This window comes from Amphiprion ocellaris, chromosome 1, assembly GCF_022539595.1.
Source record: "Amphiprion ocellaris isolate individual 3 ecotype Okinawa chromosome 1, ASM2253959v1, whole genome shotgun sequence".
Classification (NCBI taxonomy): Eukaryota; Metazoa; Chordata; class Actinopteri; family Pomacentridae; genus Amphiprion; species Amphiprion ocellaris.
In genome coordinates this window covers 42,271,557-42,289,056 of record NC_072766.1, presented here as the reverse complement: position 1 = coordinate 42,289,056, position 17,500 = coordinate 42,271,557, and the positions used below count along the sequence as shown (strand labels likewise).

The window sequence follows — 17,500 nt, the reverse complement described above, 5'->3', positions numbered from 1 at the left end:
TTGTCTAAAATGACTCAAAACTTTGTCCAGAACCATTCAAAACTTGTTCAAAATGACTAAAAATGTCCAAAGAGACTTTAAATATCTAGACAATGTCTCAAAAGAATGCTTTTTTTTTCCAAAATGATTTCAAATTTCCCTGAAATGGCTTGAAACCAGTCCAAAATGCAAATAAATGTTTAAAATTACTCAAAATCTGTACAAAACTCAATAAATGATCAGTGATTTTAAAAAGTCCAAAATTATTCTTAGAATGACTTCAAATTTGTTCAAGCATGTTCAAAATAACCCAAAAATTATTCTAAATCAGAAAAGAAATCCAAAATAACTTGTCTAAAATGACTTAAAACTTTGTCCAGAATCACTCAAAAAATGATGAAAATGTCCAAAGAGACTTTAGATATCTAGAAAATGACTCATTATTGTTCCAAAGTGATTTAAATTTTGCCTAAAATAGATTAATATGTGTTCGAAATGCCAAAAAGAATTCAGAAAGAGTGAAAACGTGCAGAGCTTCAGACTCACCAGAGAGCGTCTCATCTGCATGAGGATGTTCATGAAGCAGTCGTAGCCGATCAGGCCCTCCTGGTTCTGGTTCTGGTTCTGGTTCTGCTCCATGCTGCTGACCACAGCCGAGGCGGCTAAGGCCATCTCGATCCACTCCAGCAGGTACCTCAGAGAGCCCCTCTGGGAGGCCAGGCCCAGCAGCAGCTCCGAGGCCAGCCTCCGGCCCAGGATGTCGGCCCCAGAGTTGGGCATGGTGACCCCCTTCAGGAAGGTGGTGACCTGGGCCAGGCAGTCCAGACCCATGGGGGGGATCTTGCTCTCGTTGGCCAGCGACAGCGGCGGCAGCGAGCTGACCACGTCGATGGCGGTGTGGATGACGTCGTTGCAGAGGTTGATGCCGCCCCCGGGGCTTCCTCCGGGGCACGGAGGAGGAGGCATCATCCAGGACTGGCGGAGCAGAGCGAACAGCAGGCTGAGGCCGGTCCGGACCCCCATCTCGATGAGGGCGTCGGTGCTGGACCGGGGACGCTCGCTTACCGAATGGAGGTCCGCCGAGCCCGAGTTGTTCTCCGGGGAGTGCTGCTGCTGCTTGACCTTGCCCTTGTCGTGGTACTTGTTGGACAGAGCGTAGAAGATGCGCTGCAGCACCAGGACTCGCTTCCGCAGGGCGGCGGCGAACGGGGAGTCGGAGCAGACCATCTTGGCCAGAGCCAGCTGGCTGCCCAGCAGGGCGTCCAGGTAGTGCTCCTGCTCATCGCTGGACAGGGACTCGCGCTCAAAGTCGGGCAGCTGGGGGCCCTTCAGACACAGAACCTGCTGGGGCAGCAGGACCGCCTCCTTGTTGGCCAGCAGCTTGGAGTAGAGCACCGACACGCCCTCCCTGGTGGCGATAGACTCGCTGTCCTCGGTGATCCAGGAGCTGTTCAGGTGCTCCAGCCACTTGAGCTTCACCGGGGGGATCGTCAGAGCCATGACGTCACTCTGGGCCCATCAGACCTGGAGAGGAACCGGTCAAAACCAGATTTATTATTAAAGTGGACCCATCAGACCTGGAGAGGAGCCGGTCAAAACCAGATTTATTAGAAGAAGATTTATTTTAATTTTAAATGTGATGACTCAGGATGAGTTTGATCGTCTGTTTTTATTGTTGGTAATTTTCAAAACGTTTTAATATTTTATAATTTTTTTAATTAATGAATTTTTTCTTATGCTTTCAATTTTTTAAACTAATTTGTTTTCTAATACTCATTTTACCTTTTTATTCTTTGCATTAGATTAAATTCATAAAATGTTATTAAATTAATCAAATATTAAAGAACAAAAAGAGAAAATTATAAGAAATAAAAAATATGTGGTCAGATCAAACTCATCCGGGGTTAGCACATTTTTTTTTAAAAATGTAAAAGGAAAAATTAATTATCTCAATTTGGTGAAAAAAGAAAGAAAGAAAAAATATACAAAATATAAAAAAAATCTGAAATGGAGAAAAAAAATTGACAAAAATTGGTAAGTGAAATATATAATAATAAGAAGCATGCACATATTAAAACAAAAAACAGCAAAGACGTAAAAGCAATTAGATAAAATTTAAATTAGTTACATAAAATAAAATCCAAAACATGACAAATTAATTGAAATTAGACAAAAATAAATTAAATAAAACTATAAAATATTAAATAAAAATTTGGAAAAATTACAAAAAATAAAAACTGAGTCAGCACATTTAAACTAAAATAAAACATAAAATAGGATAAATTATCTCAATTTGTTACAAAAAAGAAAGAAAGAAAGAAAGAAAATGCAAAATAAAATAGTTTAAGTGGAGAAAAAAATCGACAAAAATCAGTAAGTGAAATAATCAATTAATGAAATTAAAATTCGATATAAGTATGTACATATTAAAACAAATAGCAGTAAAGAAATAAAATTTATTAGAAAAAATTTAAATTAACTACATAAAAAAGACAATGAATGGCAATGACAAATGAATTGAAATTAAATTAAAACAAATTAAATAAATTCTAAAATATAAAAGAAAAAAATGAGAAAATTACAAAAAAAAAACTCATCGCGAGTCAGCACATTTAAACTAAAGTAAAACAAAAAATTCATTATCTCAGCGTGATAAAACATAAATAACAACCCTATCAGAAGTTCTGGGCGGTTCTACACCTGAACCTGGTCTTTCCCTTTCCCCCGCTAAACCGAGATTATACGGACTAGAAGAAAGACGCCTAGGTGGAATCCATCGAGCATCTAAATGTTTTCCAGCTTTTTTGAGGATATAAACACAACAATGATGACTGGAAGAAAGTTCCCTGAATGGACCAGTCCAAGTTAGAACTCTTGGGTCAACATTGTTGTGTTTATGTTCTCAGAAAAGCTGGAGAACGTTTAGATGCTAGATGGATTCTACCTAGACGTACCTGATGTTTGATCGATGCTCGACTTTCTTAACCAACAAACAAACATCTTGTCTGGTATCACGAAGAAGTAAAGCGAAACAAAGTCTGAATTCCAGCCGTCTAACCTTAGACAAGAAGCTGGGTCTTCCTCTACTCCGACCGTAACTTTAAACTCTGTAAACTGTTTGGTTCTTCTTCTTCTGCTGCTCTGTAGGATGACTAGCCTTCCCTACGCACAGAATAAAACACTAAGAAGATAGGACCAGTCCAAGTTAGAACTCTTGGGTCAACATTGTCATGTTTATGTCCTCAGAAAAGCTGGAGAACGTTTAGATGCTAGATGGTGGAGATTCTATGATGGTATGGGGTTCCATTAGTTTAAATTGATGGTATCAAGAACTAGAAGGTCTAACACAACATCTTCATGGAATCTGTTCTGGACTGATCCTGATTGGTTGTGGGTTCATAGACCAAGAAGACAACGACCCCAAGCAGACTTCAAAGCTGTAGTCAAACGTGCAGATTTACTTTGGTCGGTGGACACAACATTCTCAAGGTGCATCATAAACTGATTAAAGTTAGAGTTTTTCAAATAGTCCCGAGATTATTTAAGAACTTCTCCAGTGTTGTGGCTAAAACTTCCTGTTAAAATGTATATTTATTACAGCTACAGCTGCTTTTATCTGGATCAAAATACGCAGAACTTTACGTCCGTAGTGTGACAGAAATAAAAACATCTGTGACCAAAGACTTCAGGCTTTGACTTTATGGATGATTATCAGCAATAATATTAGGTATTTTGTGTTTCTGGCATCCTTGTTTAGACTGGAATGAATAGAACAGTTAGGCTTTATATCATAAACATAAAGAAATCATCTTTTATGCAATGATTTTATGAGTTATAATGAGTCAGTTTGATGATTAATAGCATTTTAGCCACAACGTAAGAACTGCAGGCATATTTGTATGAGTTAAATTTGTCTGTTAATAAAGCAGTTTTTGGCAAAACATCAGTGCTTTTATCGCTTTTATTTCATCACCCAGTTCTATTTTAGGCAACTTGAAATCCTGCAAAAGCGTGATTAAAATGTTCATTAAGGTTGTTCCTTTTTAATTAATAAAAACTAAAGATTTTAATCGTAATATTCTCTCTTCTGTTATTACATTTCCTTACCTTTATTTTGGCTCTGGACTGCACAAGTATGAAAACAAATTCCTGTCTAAATGTTTTATTTTTGGTCATAATTTGCTTTGTTTTTAGTATTTTTAATCTTTATAGTGAGTTAAAGACCTACAAGATGTTGAAATTTCCTATTTATTTTTATTTTAGGAACTGATCTAACAAGTCGCTATCCTGTTTAAAGAAGTCTATCCATTTTAGACATGTTGGTTTGATGTTTGCGCATAATTTTGGTCACCTAAGGTAGCCTTTAAACTCACCCTATGAAGAAATTTGACCCATTTTTATATTTATTTTAGCAGACACCACATCTAAATTTTTAGATTTTTCATATTTTTGGTCATATTTTGCTCTGTTTTTAGTCTTTCTAATGAATTATTCTTGTCCAAAACATTTCACAGCATAACTGATCTGAACCTTCCCTGCTGTTTTAGATTTTTGGGTTTATTTCTGAACTTGTGTGACCATAATATTAAATATATGTAAACTATTTGAGGACAGAAATGATAGAGGTGAAAAGGATGCAAAATGATCCAAAACTGACGCAAAAAAACTTAAATGAAAAATGACGCAAAATGATCAAAAATGCACTTAAAATTATGCTAAATGATCAAAATTGACACGAAATTATCAAAAATTGTGATAGAAAAGGATGCAAAATGATCAAATAGTGTAATAAAATGATGCACAATGGCCAAAAATTGGAACAAAATGACCAAAAATTTACACAAAAAGATAAAAAATTATCAAATGTTGACAGAAAATGCTGCAAAATAATCAAAACTGGCACAACATTATCAAAAATTGCTCTAAAAATGATGCAAAATTATCAAAAATGGACATAAAAAGTAATAAATATTGACATAAAATGATGTGAACTGATGACAAAGTGACACAAAATGACATGAACATGAATTTTCCAATTTATTTTTTATTTTAGGAGCACATCTAACAAGTCACTGTCCTGTCTAATATTTTAGACATGTTGTTTCAATGTTTGCACATAATTTTGGTCGCCTCAAGTTGCTTTTAAAGTCACCCTATGAATAGATTTGACCCATTTTCATCTTTATCTTGGCAGATATCACATCAAAATGTTTGGATTTTTCATATTTTTGGTCATATTTTGCTTTGTTCTCAGTGTTTTTAGTTTTTTCTAGTGAGCTGACTGGTTCTTCTGACTTTCTCTACCCCAAATCCACCTCTTAGATATCCAGAAAAACTGCTTTTAACTGTGGAGGACAGCAACAGCAGCCTTCCTCTTTAAATTAAATGTTTTTCCTGCATTAATATTAGCCAAAAAATACATGTGAAAAGCTACATGATGTTGAAATTTCCCATGTATTTTTATTTTAGGAGTTCATCTAGCAAGTCGCTATCCCGTTTTTTTATTTTAGACATGTTTTGATGTACGCACATAATTTTGGTCACCTCAGGTTGCTTTTAAAGTCACCCTATGAATAAATTTGACCCATTTTCATGTTTATTTTGGCAAATATCATGTCCAAGTCAGGAGTTTTGGTGTTTACTGATGTTTTTAGCTTGATTTAACGGTGAGCCCCACCTTCCTGTCAGCTCTCCCTCATCATGGAGACACTGTGGAGCCTCCAGACAGCAGCAGCAGGTGTACAGGTGAGCCTTAAAGCAGCAGCAGGTGTACAGGTGAGCTGAGGCTGTTAGCTCCGGAGCTAACTCACCGGCTGTCGGTAACCGTGACACACCTGGCCGGATGCTAACCTGCTGCTGTCAGATTAGAGCCGAGGCTAACGGCTACACACACCGAGGACGGCAGCCGTTAGCCGTTAGCTTCCAATCAGGAACCGTTATGTTTGTTTTGAACCTGAGCCGCTGTCAACTGACGCTAGCTAACGTTAGCTAGCTGCCCCCGAGCTAGCCGGAGCTCCGAAGCCCGGACCGAGCCGTGACATTCGGATTAAAAAGTGATGACAGGCTGCTAATAAACAACTAATCAGTCCGCATAAGTGTCCTAAAAGCCCCGCTGCGTCCGAGCCGAGCCATGCCCCCGGTTATGTGCTGTCTCATAGCGGGTTAGCCTGCTAGCCGCTAGCCGAATGAAAGCTGCCTCACCGGGAATCAAAGGCCTCCTCTTCCTCCTCCTCCTCTTCTTCTTCTTCTTCTCCTCGCGCTCAGTTCACGCCTCAGTCCCGCCGAGATGCGGGTGTCTGGGGCCGGCTGTCTGTGCTTCGGGTCGCTGTGGTGGGAGACTGTGGCGAGCGTGGATTTCCATGCCTCCGCCCGCCTCTTCTCCCGGAGCTTCTGCTGCACTGAGTCCGAGCGGCGGCAGTGAGATCAGACCCAACCCCTCTCCGAGACCCAGCCCCGGCTGTGACGCTGGAGGGACCCGTCTGTCTGTAACCTGTCTGTCTGATCCATAGACCGATCACACAAAAACACATGATATATATATATATATATATATATATATATATATATATATATATATATATATATATATATATATATATATATATAGATAGATAGATATATGACGTTTTTATTTAATTTTTAAACTGTAAAAAAATAAATCAATTAAAAAATAGAATTAAATTAAGTTTAAAAAAATCAAATAAAATTGCAGCCAAAAACCTTTTCTTTTTAATTTTTTATTCCTTATATGTGATGTGGAAATTATTTTTAAATTATTATTACTACTGTACTTTTTTCCTGTGATTTTATGTTTTTATTAAGCTGTAAAAGATAAATGAATAAATAAACTAATAAAAAAAAATAATAAAATTACAGCCAAAAACTGATTTTTTTTTCACTTTTCAATCCGTAATATATGATGTGGATGGTATTTTAAAATTTTAAAACACTGACCAGACCAGGGAAACCAGGGCCTCTCCCTGGAGCCAGGTCTGGGGGGCAGCTCGTCAGAGAGCACCTGGTGGCCGAGCCTTGGGGCCCCATGGGGGGTCGGGCACAGCCCAAAAAAGAAACATGGGGTCACCACCCGGTGGGCCCACCATCCACCGGGCAGGAAATCGGGTCGGGTGCTTTGCCAACTAGGCAGTAGGCAGGAGCGGGCATCTAGGCACACCGCCCCCTGGTGGTGTAGACTAGCTCTGGTGGTTCAGGCATGTAGGTTCTGTAAAGCATCTTGAGACAATTTGACCTATAATTGGTGCTATATAAATAAAATTGAAAAACTGAATGGAATTGAACGTCACCTCACTGGGGGGGAAGGGACCCGAGCTGGAACAGGACGTGGAGCGATACTGGCTAGATATAGTTGGCTCACCTCCACGCACAGCAGGGGTTCTGGAACCAGAGTCCTGGAGAGGGGTTGGACTCTCTCCTTTTCTAGAGTTGCCCAGGGTGCGAGGTGCCGGGCGGGTTTGGGGATACTCACGAGCCCCTGGCGCCACAAAACTCTGACTGTTGTCTGTTCTTATGAACCGAACAGCAGCTCAGAGCATTTGGCCTTCTTGGAGTCTTTAGGTTGTTCCTGGAAGGGGTACCACCTGGAGACTCCATAGTTCTCCTGGGGCACTTCAATGCTCACATTTGCAAAGATGGAGAAACCTGGAGGAGGTGATTGGGAGGAACAGCCCGATCTGAACCTGAGTGGTGTTTTCTTATTGGACTTTCATGCTAGTCATGGACTGGCCATAACAAACACCATGTTCAAGCATAAGGTTGCTCATAAGTAGACCTGGTACCAGAACACCTTAGGTCAAAGGTCGATGATGGACTTCATAGTTGTATCATCAGACCTGAGGTCATATGTCTTGGACACTCAGGTAGAGAGGAGCAGAGCTGTCAACTGATCTCCACCTGTTGGTGAATTGGATCCAAAGACTGCCAGACAGACCTGGTAAAACCAAACGTGTAGTGAGGGTGAACTGGGAGCATCTGGTGGAGGACCCTGTCCATGGGGTTTTCAAGTCCCACCTCTGGAAGAGTTTCTCCTGCATCTCAGGGGAGGTTGGGGACATGGAGTCTGAGTGGTCCATGTTCAAAGCCTCCATTGCAGAAGCAGCTGTTAGGAGCTGTGGCCTGAAGGTCACTGGTTCCTGTCACGGTGGCACCCCAAAAACCTGCTGGTGGACACCAGTGGTGAGGGAAGCCGTCAGGCTGACAGGTACCGGTCTGCCAAAAGGGCGGCAGCTGTAGAAGCAAAAACTCGGGTGTGGGAGGAGTTCAGGGAGGCTACGCAGAAGGACTTTTGGTTGGCCTCAAGGAAGTTCTGGCACACCATCCGAAGCCTCAGGAAGGGAGGCAGGGTTTTGCTCAGGCTGTGTGGGGGGAGGCAGAGCCTGAGGACTCAAGGGAATCTTTGTCCATATCTGTGGCAGAGGTTGCTGAGGTAGTTAAGAAGCTCCTCGGTGGTGCCAGGTGTGGACGAGATCCGCCCTGAGATGCTGAAGGCTTCGAACATTGTTGGACTGTCTTGGCTGATACATCTCTACAATGTCATGGAAAAGCGGGGTGGTGAGTTCCCATTTTTGAAAAGGAGGACCGGAGAGTGTGTTCCAACTACCAGGGTATCACACTTCTCAGCCTCTCTGGAAAAGTTTACTCTCGGGTGCTGGAAGGGAGGCTCCAACCAAATGTTGAACCTCAGATTGGATTGAATTGGATTGCTCCCTCTGGGTTGAGGAGGAGTTGCTTCCCCAAGCAAAGGAGTTCAAGTATCTCAGGATCTTGTTCACGAGTGATGGGAAAATGGAGCGTGAGATGGACAGGCAGATTGGTGCAGCGTCAGCGGTAATGCAGGCGTTTTACCGAACCGTCGTGGTGAAGACGGAATTTACCATCCATCTCAATTTACCATCCATCTACGTTCCAACCCTCAATAATGGTCATGAGCTCTGGGTAGTGACCGAAAGAACAAGATCACGGAAACAAGCGGCTGAAATGATCTTCCTCCGTAGGGTGGCTGGGCTCAGCCTTAGAGATAGGGGGAGGAGCTCAGACATCTGGAGGGAGCTCGGAGTAGAGCCGCTGCTCCTTCACGTCGACAGGAGCCAGCTGAGGTGGTTTGGACATCTGATTCTGATCCTCCAGAGAGACTTCCTTTGGAGGTTTTCCAAACACATCCTCCTGGGAGGAGACCCCGGGGCAGACTCAGAGCCTGCCGGAGGGATTATGTATCTCATCTGGCCTGGGAACGCCTCGGGATCCCCCAGGAAGAGCTGGAAAGTGTTGCTGGGAGGAGGAACGTCTGGAATGACCGGCTTCATCTGCTGCCTCCAAGACCTGACCCCAGATAAGAGGAAGAAGATGGATGGATGGATGGTATTTTAAAATTTTTATTATTATACTCTTTTTCCTGTGATTTTAGATGTTTTTTTTATGATTGTATTTATTTACCAAATAGATAAAATCATCTAACCCTAACCCTAACCCCTAACCCTAACCCTAACCCTAACCCTTTAATTGTTCATTAAATATTTATTCAACATTATTCAATATTTATTTATTAAATAAATAAAATCAGTTTATTTATTCAATAAATAAATAAATACATTTTATTACTGTAACTTTAAACAGTTTCCTGTTATTTTACAGATTTTCCCAGTTGTGTTAAATCACATCTAATAAAAATACAGAAAAAAAGTTTTAATTCACAAACTGTTTTTAAACTAAAAGGTCAAAACAGTACAACAACAAAAAATAGTATTTTTGGTTGTAATTTTTGAACAATTTTCTGCTAAAATATTAATTTATATGTTGACTAAAAAAAATACAAATTATAAATAAATAAAACTGTAAATACTGTCCACATCAAATTCTGTTTTTGTTTTTAACAATGTGTGACCAAAATCTTAAATATATTTAAAATATTTAAGGGCAGGGGCGCTTGTATAGCTCAATGCGTTGAGCGGGTGACCCATGTACAGGGGCTGGTCCCCGACGCAGCTGGCCCGGGTTCGATTCCCGCTCGCGGCCCTTTGCTGCATGTCTTCCCCTGACTCTTCTCCCATTTCCTGTCTCTCTCTCACTGCACCTATCCAATAAAGCCGATAAAAGGCCAAAAAAAACTTTAAAAAAAAAAAAAAAAAATATTTAAGGGCAGAAATGATAGAGGTCAAAAACAATGAAAAATGATCCAAAATTGACACAAAATGGTAAAAAGTTGATATAGAAAATGATGCAAAATGATCAAAAATGTATATAAAAAGATGCAAAAGTAACAAAAAAATTGATAAAGACGCAAAATGATCAAATACTGACATAAAATGCTGCAAAATTTTGCTGCAAAAAAAAAAATAAAATGCTGCAAAATTGATATAAACAATGACTTGAAACATGAACCAATGCAAAACATTGACAAAATGACACGAGAAGATGTAAACTGGTCATATAGTTATATCAGTGATGCTAAATGATAAAGTATTGATTTAAAAAAATGTTGCAAAATGATTGAAATTGATGCAAAATTATCAAAAAATTATATTAAAAAGGATGCAAAATGATCCAAAATTGACATAAAATGATGCAAAATGATCAAATATTGATATAAAATTATGCGAAATGATCAAAAATTGACATAAAGTGATGCTAAATGATCAAATATTGACATAAAATGATCAGAAAATCCCATGAATCAATGCAACACATTGACAACAAACCAAACTGTCTGATTCCAGCAAAGAAGTGATGAAGTCTTTGAACGAGGTGAATAATCGTCCCGACCTGAACTCAGAAACTTTTGGCTTTACTAGAGGAAAACGGGAACAGGATTAGAAACTGAGAGAAAACAAACAGATAATTATGGGTTAAATTAAATGAAAGCCTCCAGCTTCTAATGTTCTGTTCTGCAGGAAGGAATGTGGCGCTACAGGAAACCTTTACCTGGTCTGACTCTACAGGAAACCTTTACCTGGTCTGACTCTACAGGAAACCTTTACCTGGTCTGACTCTACAGGTAACATCAGGTCATCACATATAGACTAATGAAGGGTTTAAAATGGATTTAACTGTCTTTTTTACTGCTATTTTACAGTTTCCCTCTGTTTTGATAAATTACTCCTGATAACAAGTAAAATCACAGAATAAAAAGTGTTTAACAGCAGGACCAAACTGTACATGTTGTTCTTTTAGCTCTTCTACATGTTATTTAGTCTAAAACTATTCCCAGAACTTTATACCTCATCTTTTGTTGTTTTTACAGTTTTTACAGTTTTGAACACAATATATTCCAAAGTGTGTGCTGAATGACAATTTTCTATGAAATTAAATCATTTGTTTAATTATTCTTTTAATATGTTTATTTTATTTCAGATTTGTTTTTATCAGTTTATTTGGCGTTGTATATTTATTTAGTTTTTGATAGTTTTATCAAATGCATTTATTATTATCATTATTATTATTATTATTGTTACATTTAGTATTTTTTCTTCCTTTTTGAATTATATTAACTTATTTTGATTGCTTGTTTTAACATATTTATTTCTTGTGTTTTTCATTAGTTAAATTTTTTATATCACTATTTATTTTTTAGTGTTTAGTATAGTGTATATTTTTAAATGAAATTAACTATTTCATTTATTGATTTTTTCTTTTTTAAAAAATGTGTTTCACGTATTGTTTATTTATTGTATTTTTATTTATTCCATTTGTTATTATTCTAATTTATTATTATTCTAATTTCTTCTTCTTATTATTATTATTATTATTATTGTCATTATCATTAAATTCTGTGTATTTTTTCTTCTGTGTTACAAATGTATTTGTGTATTTTTTTTATTGTTTGTTTTAACTTAATTATTTCAGATATTTTTAATTCAGTTGGAATTCTTCATTGAATTTTTTTATGACACAATTTATTATTATTTAATGTTTATTTTATTTCACATATCACTTATTTTATTATTATGATTATAATGATTATTATGATTATTATATATTTAATAATCATTATAATCATAAGTACGCTAATGTATAATAATAATAATAATAATTATTATTATTATTATTAAAAATACTATTTACTATATAATAATTATAAAATGATAATGTTGCTGCTATTAATAATAATAATTATTAATATTATGAATAATAATATTAACAATAGCAACAATAATAGCAATAATAATACTTATTATTGTTACTATTATAGTGTTGTTATGTTCTTCTTCTTATTATTATTGTTGTAATTATTATTCTAATTATTATTATTATGATAATTATTATTATATAATTACATGACATATACATTATATATAATGTATATACTATTTCTAATAATAATATTAATCATATATGAATTATTATTATTATATTATTATTATTATTATAAAAATTACTGTTTTTCTTTTTTACAAATGTACTTACATATTTTCTTTCTTTATTTATTATTGACATTATTATTAATAATATAATAGAATTTAATGTAATAATAATAATAGTAATAATAATAATAATAATAATTATTATTATTATTATTATTATTATTATTATTATTATTATTATTATTATGTACAGCGCTGTGACATTATGGGATGTGTAATGTGCTTTAGTGTTTATCTGAGTCCTGCAGACTTTCTGAAGCTCTACTTCCTGTTTTATCTCTGAGGAACAGAATATCTGCAGTTTTCTTCTCTTTATGTTTTTAAACGTAAACAACAACAGTAACTATAGAACAAATACTGCTGGAGGATGCAGCACGAACACTTCCACAGTACTTCTACATATATTGAAATACATGTAAGTGTAAACGTTTTTTAAAAATTCTGTACTCTTTATTATTTCTTTATTCCAGAAGGATTCCTCCTCTTTATTTCACTGAAACGTTTAAACTCAGTTATCAATAAACTTTTATCAGCTTTAAACCAGTAGGAAGGAGGAACTCTGTCTGTGTTTTCTGTTTTATTTTAGTGTCTGAAACAGGAAACTGTCAGTTTTCTGCTGTTTCTGCTGCAGTTGTTCATGTTTTTCTGTTATGACATCAGTCAGAACATCCTCACGTTTCTACAGTTTTTATGAAATTAAATCCTAAAACAACAAACATCAGTTTGCTGAAAACTGCTGCTGTTCCACAATAAAAGGATCATTATGGTTTATTTCAGAGGAAAGTTTCTGATGCTGCAGATAAAAAAACAAAACACAGGATGACAGTTTGTGTAGTTACTCTAACTGCCAGAAGGGGGAGACAAAAGACAGAAACAACAGAAAAAATAGACAGTGGATCTGCATAATTTAGATGATTATAGAGATTAAAAAACATCCTCTGTCTTCAACGTCACGACATCAGCTGATAAAATGAAACTAAAAGGTTGTTAACGAACATTTTACTGTTTCTATTCAAGTTCTCATCATCAGGACGAACTAAAATAAAACGATTCCTTACTGACTGGATCTGACCAGAATACAGTCTTTAAAAAGTTTTCACCCCCAGAGGATTTCTACTGTTACTGGATCATGATGCTGCCACTACCGTGCTTAATATGATGATGCTACCACCACCGTGCTTCACATCATAATGCTGCCACCACCATGCTTATCATCATGATGCTGCCACCACCATGCTTATCATCATGATGCTGCCACCACCATGCTTCCCATCATGATGCTGCCTCTACCGTGCTTCACATCATGATGCTGCCTCTACCGTGCTTCACATCATGATGCTGCCTCTACCGTGCTTCACATCATGATACTGCCACCACCATGCTTCATATCATGATGCCGCCACCACCATGCTTCACGTCATGATGCCGCCACCACCGTGCTTCACGTCATGATGCTGCCACCACCATGTTTCACAGTGGGGATGGTGTGTTTGTGATGATGTTCAGTATTTGGTATCAAACAAGTCATCTAGTCTGACGATCATAAAGTTCCATCCTGGTCTCCTCAGACCAAAGAACCTTCTTCCAGGTGTCTTCAGAGTCTCCACATGTCTTCTGGTGAACTCTAGTCCAGATTTAATTGGAGCTTTTTCCATCAGAGTCTTTCTCTTTGTCTCCATAAAGCTTTGACTGTTGAAGAACAGACAACATTTGTTGGATGAACAGTCTCTAACATTTCAGCTGCTGAAGCTGGAACTCCTTTAGAGGAGTCATAGGAGTCTTGGTGGCCTCCCTCTCTGGTCTGTTCGAACTTCTTCAGAGGTGTCATAGTTGTCTTGGTGGCCTCCCTCACTAGTCTCTTTCTTGTAGTGTCACTCAGGTTTTGAAGACAACCCGCTTTAGGATGGTTACTGAGAAGGGTCTCCTGGAGTCCAGTTAAATCCATTCCAGAAATGGAAGGAAGATGGAACATGAATAAATCTGACTAGAGCAGGACGTCCTCAAGAACTGAGAGACTAGAGAGGGAGGCCACCAAGACTCCTATGACTACTCTGAAGGAGTTACTGAAAGAGACTAGAGAGGGAGGCCACCAAGACACCTATGACTAGGGAACCTTCCATGGGGGTGAATACTTTCTCTTGTCAGTGTTTCTGGTACTCAGTTCCTGGTTCATCTCTGCTGTCCGGTCTCAGTGAAGTCCAGGTTTATCCCAGACAGAAGTTCTCCTCCACAGCTTCGGTTCAGCAGCTCCTTCAGGGCTTCGTTGACATCGTTGTTGAAGACGGTGGAGAAGCTACAGTTGGGGTAACCTCCACCTCCTCCGTCCAGAGGAGAGGACCCCATCACCTCTTGGACCCACCTCAGCTCGTTGCTGAGCTCCAGTCTCAGAGCGTCGAAGTGGTTCTGCCGTTCCTGGTAGCGGTCGCTGATAGCGGCGAGGCTGCAGCTGAAGGTCTGCATGTCGTCCTGCAGGCTCCTCTTCAGCGCCTCCACCTTCCGGAACTCGTAGCGGATCTGGGAGAGCTCGTGTCGGACGCCCTCGCTCTCCTCCTTGTACCAGACCTCCTTGTCGTTGTAGATGGACACCATGGCGTCGATGTCCTCCTGCAGGGAGTCGTGGGCCATGGCCAGGCTGACGAAGGAGCTCTCCATCTGGTCGATGTCCTCCACCACCTGGGCGAAGCGCTCGAAGTTCACGTAGGTGTTGTTGGGCGGCATGCTGGAGTGGGACTTGATGGTATACTCCCTGAGGCGTTTGGTCTTCAGCTGGCGGCGCTCACGCTTCTTCAGCTCCAGGGATTTATTCTCGTCTTTGTGCTCGTTGGACTGAAGGGTTTAAAGAAGGAAGAGTCAGAAACTGTCTGTAGAGACACTGATCTGTGATTGGTTAGTGCTCAAAGTTAGATTCCTAAATTATTCACGATAAAACATGAAGGGAATGCTAAGAAAGTATCACATCGTCTTATTTAGCTGAAGTTGTTATTGAATTTCTCTGTGAAGCAGTTTGTCTGCAGCGGATTAGAACCAATAACCATAAACTAAATTTTACCTTGATCCACGGGTGATTCAGAGCATCTTGGATTGTTAACCTTTTCCTGTCAGATAAAAAAAAAAAAAAAAACAAACCAGCCTAATGTGAATGTGACAATCATTATGAAGTTAGAACTTCCTGTCTAAAGGTAAATATCAGTCACTATTACTTCATGAAGTTACAACTTCCTGTTTTAATATCAGTCTGTCTTACTTCTTGAAGTTAGAACTTCCTGTTCCGAGGATAATATCAGTCTCTCTTACTTCTTGTCCTTCTCCAGCAGCTGGCTGATGAACTTCTTGGCCAGGTCGCTGGTGTGGCAGAAGAACTCTTCGTCGAACTCGTAGTTTATGGCCGAGATGTTTCCCAGAGTGTCCTGTTTGGTTTCTCCCAGGAAAGGAGAAGCTCCACTGAGGCTGGAACCATCAGAACCAACAGATCAGGTAAATAAACAGAACCAACAGATCAGGTTAACAAACAGCACCAGCAGATGGTGTTCTTAAACCATCAGAACTTCTGTCTGACTTACAGGATGTAGGTGATGACTCCGATGCTCCACATGTCGGCTTCTAGTCCCAGCGGTTCGTAGTTCACGATCTCTGGAGCTGAAGACAGAAAACAACAGACGGATTAATAAATAAAAACAACAGATGGATCAATGAATAAAAAGAAAACAACAGACGGGTTAATAAATAAACAGAAAACAGCTGCTGTAGATTTATTTCTCCAGGTTCATTTCACATCCTGTTTGTCTGCATATTTTTAGATAATTGGAGGTAAATTTGTTTGAAATTTGATCCACAGAAGCAGAATATGGACCTGAGGATTCCTTTTTCAAAACTTTTAATGTCTCTGCAAGACAATTCCATATTATATTTGTTATATTTCTGCTTTTTATGTTCTGATTTTATATTAACAATTAGATTTTCTCACCTACAAACTCCGGTGTCCCGAAGATGTTTTTGAACTCAACTCCGGCTTCGATCTTGTGAGCGAGGCCGAAGTCGATGAGTTTGATTCTGGGCAGCGGAACGTTCTTGTCCAGCAGCATGATGTTCTCCGGCTGCAGACGGCAGGAAACACGACTTTAGAATCAGCAAAGACAAACAGACGGGAAGCAGCTTCACATGTTCAAAAGGTCACGTGTGTTTCTCTGCATGTTTCTGCATTTTGTTCTGTTAACAAGCTCTTTGTCTGGAAGAATAAACCAATAAACTGATGGAGAATAATGGGCCAACAGTGCTGCAATTTTATTTATATTTACTTTATTTAAAATGACCTCACAGTCATTTTCTTTTTCATTTAATTTTTTTAAATTACTTTAGTGTTTATTATTATATTTGATTCTTAGTTTTCTGTTTTCCTTTGTCTAATTCTTTTGTTTATTTATTTAGCTATTTATATTTTATTTTAAATTATATTATTATATTCTATCATGATTATTGATTATTAACAACTGGAAACCAAAAGTCCTGCAATTTTGTCTCTTTATTTTTATTTCACTTTATTTAAAATGATCTTCTAGAGTAAATCTGATTTTTTTTCTTACTTTATTTTTTGTGTATTTAGTGTTATTTTATTTGATTCATTATGATCTTTGAGTCTCTATATTCTCTTTTATCCTTTTTCTTTTTAACCAACAGATCAGGTCGGTTAACTGTTTTTTATCTTTGTTTATTTGTTGCTATTTTAGTTTGTGTTTTATGATCTTGTAGAGTCCTCATTTTATTTTATCTTTTTTTAAAAATTTCTTTTGAGGAATTCTTAATAAAGAAGTAAAAAATATATTGAATTAATTTATTTTATTTTATTTAAAATAATCTTATTTTCATAATTTTTTATTCTTTTTGTGTCTCTTACTATTATTATTATTTTATGATCTTTTCTTGTTTCTATTTTTTTCCTTATTAAATATTTTTTCATTTTTCATTTTTTATCGGATTTTAAGTCATCTAATGTAGTCAGTCTTTTCTGTTTTCCCTTAAACATATTAATTGATTAATAATAATTACTGTTATTGTTATTGATTGGCAACAAGTGTTGTCATTGTGTTTTTATGTTTTATTGATTTTTACTGAATTTTAGAGTCAATTTTATTTCTTTCATTTTTTAAATG

At 37.7% G+C, this 17,500-nt stretch overlaps 2 protein-coding genes and 1 long non-coding RNA gene across 9 annotated transcripts in view; 1 reads left to right on the top strand and 2 right to left on the bottom strand.

Moving 5' to 3' along the window:
* herc1 (HECT and RLD domain containing E3 ubiquitin protein ligase family member 1) overlaps window positions 1-6,412 on the bottom strand; it is a 108,714-nt gene extending 102,302 nt beyond the window's left edge. For all 7 annotated transcript variants that reach the window (XM_055006365.1, XM_055006530.1, XM_055006395.1 and 4 more), the window contains exons 1-2: window positions 6,181-6,412; window positions 526-1,503 (exon numbers count right to left, since the gene is read on the bottom strand). In XM_055006365.1, the coding sequence (XP_054862340.1) occupies window positions 526-1,479 (954 nt within the window). In that variant the 5' untranslated portion in view covers window positions 1,480-1,503; window positions 6,181-6,412. The remainder of the gene's footprint in view (window positions 1-525; window positions 1,504-6,180) is intronic.
* Window positions 6,413-12,620: 6,208 nt separating this feature from the next.
* On the top strand, window positions 12,621-16,613 carry LOC111568001 (uncharacterized). Its single transcript, XR_002746100.3, has 3 exons — window positions 12,621-12,768; window positions 15,665-15,827; window positions 15,916-16,613. It is a non-coding gene; the product is annotated as an uncharacterized LOC111568001 (long non-coding RNA).
* dapk2a (death-associated protein kinase 2a) lies at window positions 12,912-16,443 on the bottom strand. The gene is made up of 5 exons (XM_055007940.1): window positions 16,318-16,443; window positions 15,914-15,989; window positions 15,648-15,800; window positions 15,403-15,448; window positions 12,912-15,179 (listed from the first exon to the last, which is right to left on the bottom strand). The coding sequence occupies exons 1-5, from the start codon at window positions 16,433-16,435 to the stop codon at window positions 14,523-14,525; spliced, it is 1,050 nt and encodes a 349-aa protein (XP_054863915.1). The 5' UTR covers window positions 16,436-16,443; the 3' UTR covers window positions 12,912-14,522.
* Window positions 16,614-17,500: the final 887 nt, after the last annotated feature.

Coding starts and splice junctions, on each gene's coding strand:
- dapk2a (XM_055007940.1), bottom strand. CDS start 16,435: ATGCTGCTGGACAAGAACGTTCCGCTGCCCAGAATCAAACTCATCGAC. Junction 15,990..16,317: donor CGGGACACCGGAGTTTGTAG/GTGAGAAAATCT, acceptor TTCTGTCTTCAG/CTCCAGAGATCGTGAACTAC. Junction 15,801..15,913: donor GGAGTCATCACCTACATCCT/GTAAGTCAGACA, acceptor TGATGGTTCCAG/CCTCAGTGGAGCTTCTCCTT.